The 10,023-nt window shown below is 34.0% G+C and overlaps 1 protein-coding gene across 1 annotated transcript; it reads right to left on the bottom strand.

The window, feature by feature from the left end:
* Positions 1 to 858: 858 nt before the first annotated feature.
* On the bottom strand, positions 859 to 3,104 carry LOC124828360 (phenylacetaldehyde oxime monooxygenase CYP71AN24-like). Its single transcript, XM_047301633.2, has 2 exons — positions 2,095 to 3,104; positions 859 to 1,784 (listed from the first exon to the last, which is right to left on the bottom strand). The coding sequence occupies exons 1-2, from the start codon at positions 3,025 to 3,027 to the stop codon at positions 1,173 to 1,175; spliced, it is 1,545 nt and encodes a 514-aa protein (XP_047157589.1). The 5' UTR covers positions 3,028 to 3,104; the 3' UTR covers positions 859 to 1,172.
* Positions 3,105 to 10,023: the final 6,919 nt, after the last annotated feature.

Below are 10,023 nucleotides of genomic sequence, written 5' to 3'. Positions count from 1 at the left end.
TGTGCAACCACTAAACTCATCCAAAAAGTTATTAACGACTTACATATAATTAACTGTGTAAATTACAAATGAAATAAAATTTTAATAGTGGTGAATATTAACTAACAATTTTGAAAAGTAAGAAATATATATAATCCAACTAAATATAATTTTAATGTTTAATTTCCATATAAAAAAAAATACTAGAATCTATTATCTATCAACCGTGATAACTTTCTCTTGTTATTATCATTTTTATATTATATATATATATATATATAAATAAATAAATAGAAAAATGTACCTTTCCCAATCAGTTATTTGCAATGCATGAGAAAAGATGGTGGACCTCACACATGAACAGAAAACAAGCAGTCACAACAAGTTCCATTTTGTATCGAATTCCTCACCAAAAGTAAAATCACTTTCTTCTATTTTGTGTCAACTTATATGTCAAAGTCACCGTCCATTTCTCTTGTTTGCATGGTTGTAGGAAATCCCTTCAACATTTATTGGATCAAAATCTTTATCCAATTTAATCTATAATAGTGTTTCTAATCATGCAGAAATTTTAAAAATTTATCTTCATTTATTTGAAAACAAAAGCTTAACAAGAATAGCACTTTTTTCAATCATGCTCTCTATAATTAATCATGCTTTGTCCCTTTAGAACACCTTTCATTTTAATAGCAACTCAAGCTTCTGACATATCACAATATGTCTGCATAATGTCAACCAGGCAAGGAAAAGTGAAATAATCAAAGGCTCCAGATAACAAAACTAGAAAATTTAACGTGCAAAAAAAAGCTAAGAAGCAATAGTTTTCCTTCATCAAGTTGTAGATGAGAATATAGGAAATAACATTTATAAAATAAGACATATATAATATAATCTTATTGGGTCTATTAAAGAACAGGTACATGGAACAGACACAAACATCAATAACATCTGAATTCAACCATATAAGGGATTGACACTAATGTCTACCAAAAATCTTAAGACAATAAACTAACTTTCTTTCATCTTTATATAGTGCTCTACTTTTTCATTTCTATCTAATATGGATTTAGACTCACACTTGGATTCCCAACAAATCTTCCTAAACATGAGTACATACTTAACAACAACACCACTTAGCACACTCATTACACAGCAGCAAAGATCAATGACAGCATAAATGACTTCATAGTAAATTAGAAACTTGGTTGAAAGGGAAGTGGTTTGACATGAAGTGGCACTTTTATGGAGGTAATAAGCCCATATGTCTCAGTCATGTCTATGTCTTGTGCAGAAGAATGAGATGTAGGTAGCTTCCAATTGAACCAATAAAGAAGGTTGGCCAGTGTATACTCAACATTAACAAGTCCAAAGGTCATTCCAGGGCATGCCCTTCTCCCAAAACCAAATGGAATGTATTGGCCTTTCAAAGGAACATGGTTATTAGCATGTCTCTCTGGAATGAACTCTTCAGGCCTTTCCCAGATTTCAGGGTCCCTCTGAATCCCCCATGCATTCACATATACCAGTGTTTTGGGAGGAATATCATATCCTCTGAGTTTCAATGCAGATGCTGTCTCTCTTGGAGCCAAGAGTGGAGCAGCTGGATGTAACCTTAGAGTTTCTTTCACTACACATTTCATGTAGTCCATTTGGTTTATGTCATTTTCTTCTACTTTTGACTTATTCCCTACAATTTTTCTCACCTCTTCCTGAACTTTCTTCAGCTTCGTTGGATTTCTCATCAGCTCTGCCATAGTCCACTCTAGTGTTGAGGCAGTTGTGTCACTTCCTGCTGAAAACATATCCTGAAGTAGTAAAAATAGTATCAGTAATAATTCTGAACTTCACCTTTTTCTTTGAGATACAAAAATTCCATTTGGTCTGAAGTAAAAACATGTAATTTTTTTATCTCTCAAGATGCTTATCTATAGATTAGTCCTTGAAAGTGTCAACTTGCCATTATCAACTGGCAAGTAATTTCATTTCATCCCATGAAAAACTAATTTGGATTGAGAAAGCTTTGTAATTTGTTCTACCTTGGATAGTAAGTGAGTCAGTTAAAGTGTTTGAGAAAAACAATAAAAAGAAGGCAATAGAACAGAATAGGAGGAAAACCATTATAATTGATTTGATGTCATCATTGGTGAGCTCAGAATCAGGCATGGCATTCTTCTGATATTGGATGAGGATATCCACAAAGCCGTTCTCAGTGGAGCGGTGATCAGCTTCCCTCTGAACCTTCTTATGCTCCTCAATTAGCTCATCTAAAAAGATATCAAATGCTTCAAAAATGGCTTTGAATTTTTGAATTTTTCCATTCAGAAAATCAACCCAACTGAGCAAGGGAAAGTAATCCCCCACAGTGTCAGCTCCAAGTTGAATCATCAACCTCCTTGCAAGCTCTTTGACCCTGCTGCTATTGTACTTCTGTCCAAGAGCACATTTACAGATGATGTTGTCTGATACTTCAAGAAGCAACTCACTTAGATTCACAGAAAATTCTTCTGTCAAGGTTGCTTTGCCTATCTTTTTGACCAATTCTGCAACCTCTTGTTCCCTGATGAGGCGAAATGACTGCACCCTTTTGGCACTGAGAAGTTCAAGGGAACATATTTTTCTTTTCAGTTTCCAGCTTTCTCCATAGGATGAAAAACCAATGTCATTACCTCCGTACAGTATGTACCTGGCTGCTGTGATTTTGGGTCGGTTTGAGAAGGTTAAGTCATGATTTTGCATGATTTCCCTCACCAAATCTGCTGATGAAATCACCAAAGTCTGAGTCTGCCCCAACTGCAACCACATAAGAGAACCATACTTTTGTGAGAGGGAACTGAAAGAACGGTATGGCAATGTGCCTATCTGATGAAGATTGCCAATGATTGGTAACTTTCTTGGTGATGGAGGCAGATTGAAACTGGCTTTGTTTTTTGATCTTCTTGCTAGCTTCAACACAGCAACAGCAAGAAGAAAGAAGAGAAAATATGGATAACAAGTAGAAGAAAGAAAAGCTATGGTAAGTTGTTCTTGTAGCCATTCTATAGAAGCCATTGTTTATCCAGCCACACTCATCTACCACTCACACTAGAGCATATATATATATAGGCATAGCCACCTTACTCATATTCATTATCCAGCTTAGTTAGTATGATATATATACAACGTTTTGAGTGTGCTGTTTGGTATGAGATAATGTCATTAATTGAATATTATTTTGTTTATCTTTATCCTAAGTGTAATGCACTTAATTTTTCCTGTACAATGATTTGTCGCTCTCTCAAAGTGTGGTGAAGGATAGTCTCAGGATTTTTTACCCAATTAGAGCATATCAAACTAACACCAATTATTATTATTTATACAACCATATTTTACAATATCTCACTGCTACTTACTTTTTACCAACACCAGACACAAGAAGTCCTCTATACTCATCCTCTATTCAATGCTAAAATGTCATTATTTAGAGGTTGTATTTCAAGAATTCACAACTCAACACAAGGGTAAGAATATCTAGCACCCACTGTGTATCTAAATAAAAATCTACCCAATACAAGGATAAAACACTAGTGCAAAATTGATCTTTAACGTCACCTCATAGACGTCCGTCCACCAAAACCCCAACGTAAATAATTGACCGGTGGCATAAATGTAAATAATTGAGTGTGGAGACGTCCGTCCTAGACGGGGCCGGACGTCTATAATACAGTAGACGTCCGACCCCTCTAACGGACGTTCAAGGGGTTGACAGGTTCAACTACTCTGTCAGCCTCTTTAACGTCCGTCCTGGAGGGGGACAGACGTTTAATATATATAGACGTCCGTCCCCCTCCAGGACGGACGTTCAAGAGGCTGACAGAGTAGTTGAACCAGTCAGCCCCTTGAACGTCCGTCCTGGAGGGGGACGGACGTCTATATATATTAAACGTCCGTCCCCCTCCAGGACGGACGTTCAAGGGGCTGACAGGTTCAACTACTCAGTCAGTCTCTTGAACGTCCGTCCTGGAGGGGGACGGACGTTTAATATATATAGACGTCCGTCCCCCTCCAGGACGGACGTTCAAGAGGCTGACAGAGTAGTTGAACCTGTCAGCCCCTTGAACGTCCGTCCTGGAGGGGGACAGACGTTTAATATATATAAACGTTCGTCCCCCTCCAGGACGGACGTTCAAGGGGCTGACTGGTTCAACTACTCTGTCAGCCTCTTGAACGTCCGTCCTGGAGGGGGACGGACGTCTATATATATTAAACGTCCGTCCCCCTTCAGGACGGACGTTCAAAAGACGTTTAAAATAAGGACTTACTAACCAAAACGCGAACCCGCGAGGAGTTATGCGAACCCGTGAGAGTTCCCTCTGCGCCTTCCATTTCCAGGTTGGTTTTTATCTGTTTTGGACCATTTAATCTTACTTTTATTCCGATTAAATTGTTCAGTGATGAAATATCTTTCATTTGAACCGATTAAAAGTCGTTTTCTGTGCATTTTTGTGCAGTTTGTAGCGTGTTCTTGGGCGGCGTTTTTGGCCTACGTTTTAGGTCGTTTACTCCTCCATCTCCCTCCATTTTCATTTCGAATCTGCTCTTCAGACGTGTTGCAGTGCACAAACAAACGTCCAAACCCTGTAATCCTAAATAACCCGTAAATAACCCTAAATAACCCGTCTAATAAAGCCCTTTCTGCAGTAGTGTATAGACGTCTGAGAGGTTCACAGCGGACGTCTATATAGACGTCCGCCTGACACAGCGGACGTCTATATAGACGTCCGCCTGACACAGCGGACGTCTATATAGACGTCCGGCCTGACACAACGGACGTCTATATAGACGTCCGGCCTGACACAACGGACGTCTACATAGACGTCACCCACATAGACGTCCGTTGGAGGTCGGACGTCAAAAGACCCACAGAACGGACGTCTATAGCCCGTTCTGCACTAGTGAAAGTGCATTCACTCTTTTATGAAGGTAAAATTTCAATTTTTATTATTTAGAAGAGAAACTTTTGTCTGAATTCGTCTCATATAGTCATGTCGACTCAACCACGACGCTGTAGGAGTAATTTTTGTGTAGAACTTTGACACAATTTTCATCTGATCACGTTATCCATATGCTTCCACTCTCATGTAGACTTGTTAATTTAGCCAAAATCCAGAGGGCTTGGCCATGATCCACGTTGATCGAGACCAAGAACGCTTACAATAAGGCTAAAACAATAACCAAAACTCCATGGATTAGGATCAACTTTTAGGTCAGTCTATGCGAGTTGGTCTCAAGTCAAGATAAACAAGATTAGGTCTGAATCAAGTCAAATAGGTTGTTGGATTCAAGTCAAGCTGCATTAAAGTCAAGCTAAGGTTGATAGATTCTACGTCGTGTTGAGTTGAATTGAGTTCATATTGGAGATAATTAAGTCGAATTCATGTCAGACCACGTCAAGTTGAGCCCACTTTAGGCTTTGTTGAGTGAGGCCTATCTCTAGCTAAGTTGATTATGACAAGTCCACCCTTGACTCAATTAAGTCAAGTCCACCCTTGGTTCAATTGAGTGGAGCACACTTCAAGCCAACTCTAGTCAAACCCACCTCGAGTTAAGGAAAATCAGGTATGCTTCAGGTTGAGTTAAGTTAAATATAGTAAGACCCATGTTTGGTCAAGTCCTGATAGACCCATGTTTGGTCAAGTCCTGATAGACCCATGTCGTGTTGTGTAGACTCAAATCCACCTTTATTCAAATTGACTCAAGCTAACCTCTAACAGAGTTAAGTCGACCCTATCTTGAGCTAAGTTAGGTTAGACCCACTTTGGGCCAAGTTAGTTGAAGCCCACCTTATGTCGAATAGGGTCAGGCCAACCTTGGGATGACCAGGCCAAACCCACCTTTGGCTAAGTTAGGTTGACTCCATTGGTTGGGTAGAGTCAAACCCACCTCAAGTCGAGTTATATCGGGTCTACCTCTGTTAGAGTCAAGTTCAGTCCACCTATGGCTGAGTTAAGTTGAGTATACCTTATATGGAGTCAAGTCAAGTCCACCACATGCTAAGTCAAGTCAGGCTCACTTCTAGCCAAGTATGTTAGGTCCACCTCTAATTGACTCATGTCAAGCCAACCTCTAGCCGAGTCAGGCCATGCCCACCTCAAGTCAAGTTGGGTGGATTCAAGTCCACCTAATGGGTAGGACCCACCTCTAATCGAGTCATGTATGGTCCGCCTCATACTAAGTCGATTCGGACCCACCTCGAGCCTAGTCAAGTTAGAGCCACATTGAATCGAGTAGAGTTGTGTCCATGTAAGACCAAGTACAACCAAACCACGTTAGATTGAGTTGCTCAACCAGTTATTGGGTAGAGTCTAGTTGGGCCATATAAGGTTGAGTTGATTCGTCCTATTTTGAGTCAAATTGATCCAAACCCACATTTGGTTGAGTTGAGTCAAGTTAAACTTTGGTTGAGTCAAGTCGAAGTTGGGCCGAGTTGAGTTAGACCTTTATCAAACTCTATTGAGTCAAGTCGAAGTTGGGCCGAGTTAAGTTAGACCCATGTGGGGCAAACGTGTAGCCAAGTTTAGATCATGTCATGCTAATTTAGGCTGGAAAAGGGTTAACCAAGTTTGAACCCACGTTGAAAAATGTTGGGTTTGGTCGAACCAAGTTGAGTTGGCCCTAACTTTCTTGTTAAGTTGCAAATAATAAAATTTGAGTAAGAACCATGTTATAATTAATGTAAAATATATGGGATTAATTTGAAATTAAAAATATATTTAAAGGCTTGTGCTATTATAAAAAATATTTAGAGTTAAGAAAAGTCTTGTAGTATGGTCAATCCCACTTTGCTTATAACTCTGACACACTTTAAGAGGAGGTTTTGAGGACTAGAGCTTTTTCAACACACTCATTTAGTTGGCCAATAAAAGGGTGCTTTTCTTTTGGAGTGGGCTCGGGTTAGCCCATGGACCATGAGTCAAATTGAAACTAATACTTCCCATGCAGTTAAACTTGTGGAATAATTTTTTGAGTCATTCCCTCACAATTATTTGGACGTAACCATATTCTTGTGTTCAAACCTATGAGGCAATTTTGTATATAAATGTGTCTCTCACAGTAATGCGAATGGAATCATAGTCCTTTGGTTGAACATTTAGTTAATTTTCAACATGAATGCGTCTCCCACGTCCAAGTGGACGAATACACAACCTTGTGGTTAAATTTCTAATGCAATTCTCTACATGAATGTTCATCTCACACCTATGTGAGTGCATTTAGTGCAATATTATGTGTGATTATATCTCTCAAACTTATGTTGATGCAATCACTCCTTGTGATCAAATATGTTGAAGAACATATGTCAACTAAAAATAAAACTAAATTATAATACACAAGTAGATAGTTACTAGAATTACAAGTCAATTTTATAATGATAAGTTATATTTAAATTTCACTTTTCTTTTAAAATGGTATAAGAGACATTTAAAATCTATCCTAAACAAAAAGTATTGGACCTCATGTTGTCACCACTATTAGATTTTTCCTCAATCTAATGCTTAAAATATCCATTTTTTTAGGTGAATAGTTATATTAAAATACACTGTTAAATCAAATTAAAATATATAATAAATACAAATGTCATCTTACAAACAAAATTTATAAAATTAAGTTAAATTAAATCTCACATACTAATCCAATCTTCAATATAAACATTACACAATAATATATATATATATATATATATATATATATATATATATATATATATATATATATATATATTATATAAAGAAGCGTCTAATCTCAATCTTTACAAAACAAACTATAATAAACAAGTATAAAAGTTGTTTTATACACATACTTCAAAATATTTTACCAAACAATAAAAACCATTGGTAGTTAAGAAGAGAAATCAATCTCTTTCAAACTAAATTAAATGTTTTTTGAAAAGTATTTTGGACCCAAAATTTATCTTAGAAAACTTTGTCAATTACAATAATGTTAACAAAAGAAGAAAGTCAATAGTTACTGATATTACTTTTTTAAAATCTTTGAGATATTTATTATTTCAAAGCTATAAAACCATATAATATTTTGAAACAATTAAAATATATTTAGTATTACATAGATGTCACTCTCCAAATGTTGTATATCCAATTACACTAGGATAGGATTGGACAAAAATGATAAGAGTGACTCATGTTTGTCATTCCCATTCAATAATTTCCCTCTAAAACTCACGTGAAATTAAAATTGAATATGCAAATCGTGTAAGGATATGGTCCACTCTTTGGTTGTTCATTATAGATATTTTCATTATAGATATAACTCATTGCTTTAGCCCCACGTTTATCTTCTACTCAAATATTTCATCATACAAGTTCAAGAAGAATAATTATGTCTATCAAACACTCATTACTATATATAATGCAAAAATTTAGTGGTTGGAAATAAAAGTAGTAAAATAGACCAATTAAAAAAAAAACTTATAAAATAGGTCTAGTTAGGAAAAACATAGTGATGGCCTAAAATGAACTGTTCAATTGTGTATGAGTCTAAATAGTAAGTATTGAAAATAGAAGATTTAAAATGTGTAAGAAATATGTTTTTCTAAACTTTGGAACTTCTTTAAACGTGTTATTGTCCTTCTTCTTTTCAAAAAGAAACAAGACCACTAGTGTGGAAAGCTATATATAGCTCCTTCAATATATCATACATTTTATTAAGTAAAACAAAATTTATAAATTTTTCAAATCCATATAACTAATATATTTTTGTTTGAGTGACTATATCTATATCTATATATAATAATAATAATAATAATAATTTAATAGTAGTTGATAAGTTTCTAAGCACAAGTTTTAAATTGGTAAGTCACTTGGATTAAAATTGCTTGGTAAAATTACTTATAAATTAGTCAACCTGAAATGAAAACTACATAAGTATTCTTACATAATAAAAATATGTTACTATGTAATTATAATTTTATTTTGATTAAATTTTTTAACTTTTTTTTTAAAGTTGTATTTTTCTTATTTGAATAAGTTTTTTATTTATGTAGGTGTTGTAATAAGTATTAATCAAATTTAATTTTTATTTATTTTTTAAAATTTATATTTTTTATTTCTTAATTTAAATTATTGTTTGATTGATTTTTTTATTTTTTATTGAATAATTTTCACATAACACAACACTTAGATATTAAATATTTGTTTATTTTAATTTCTAAAGTTACTTTTTTTAATAAAATAACTGAATAGATATTAAAAACAGTACAGTATTAATTATTTATAAGACGCAAATCAATAATAATAATAATAATAATAATAATAATAATAATAATAATAATGAAATTAAAATAATAATAGCATATTAAAATAGAATGAATAATGAAAACAAATTACGAATAATTTATAAAATATAAATTAAATTTTTTTAAAATAAGCTAGCTAAACATTTTTATATCAATTAATTAATTTATAAGTTAATTAAATAAGTTCCTAATTAAGTCATTTATGTTATTAAATTTCTTATTTTAATGGATATTGAGTTAACAATATTATCATAGATAAAGTTAATGATACAATTAAAAAAATTGCAACATTCCATTTTAACAACATAATACTATTAAACTCAAACATTTCATCGTAAATATTAAAAGAATAGATAATTCAATACATTATTATAATTCTATAAGATAGAATTATAATAATATCATTCATATACAACTACCATGATATGATTATACTATAAGATTAAACCTAATATAATATAATATCGCTTAATCGTTTCGATAACTAGTTTCTCAACCTTAAGAAGTGTCTTTATATCTACGTTTTCATATGTTCATTATAAAAAGAAAAACATAACAACAACAAAAAAGAAAATGAGTACAAAAATAATATCATATATAGAACATATAATTCAAAATATAAAAATTTACCAATCATTCATCAAATACATACGATTCAAAACAGAATACTATAAAAGACTAAATTATCTGGATATCAGCATTAATATCGAATCTTGAGAGGTTTTAAGATTTGTGATGGATACTTTCCACCCACAACA

Source organism: Vigna umbellata, chromosome 3, assembly GCF_029865625.1.
Source record: "Vigna umbellata cultivar VRB3 chromosome 3, Vumbellata_1.0, whole genome shotgun sequence".
In the NCBI taxonomy this organism is placed as follows: Eukaryota; Viridiplantae; Streptophyta; class Magnoliopsida; order Fabales; family Fabaceae; genus Vigna; species Vigna umbellata.
The sequence above is the reverse complement of the archived record's forward strand: the minus strand, read 5'-3'. Positions and strand labels throughout refer to the sequence as shown.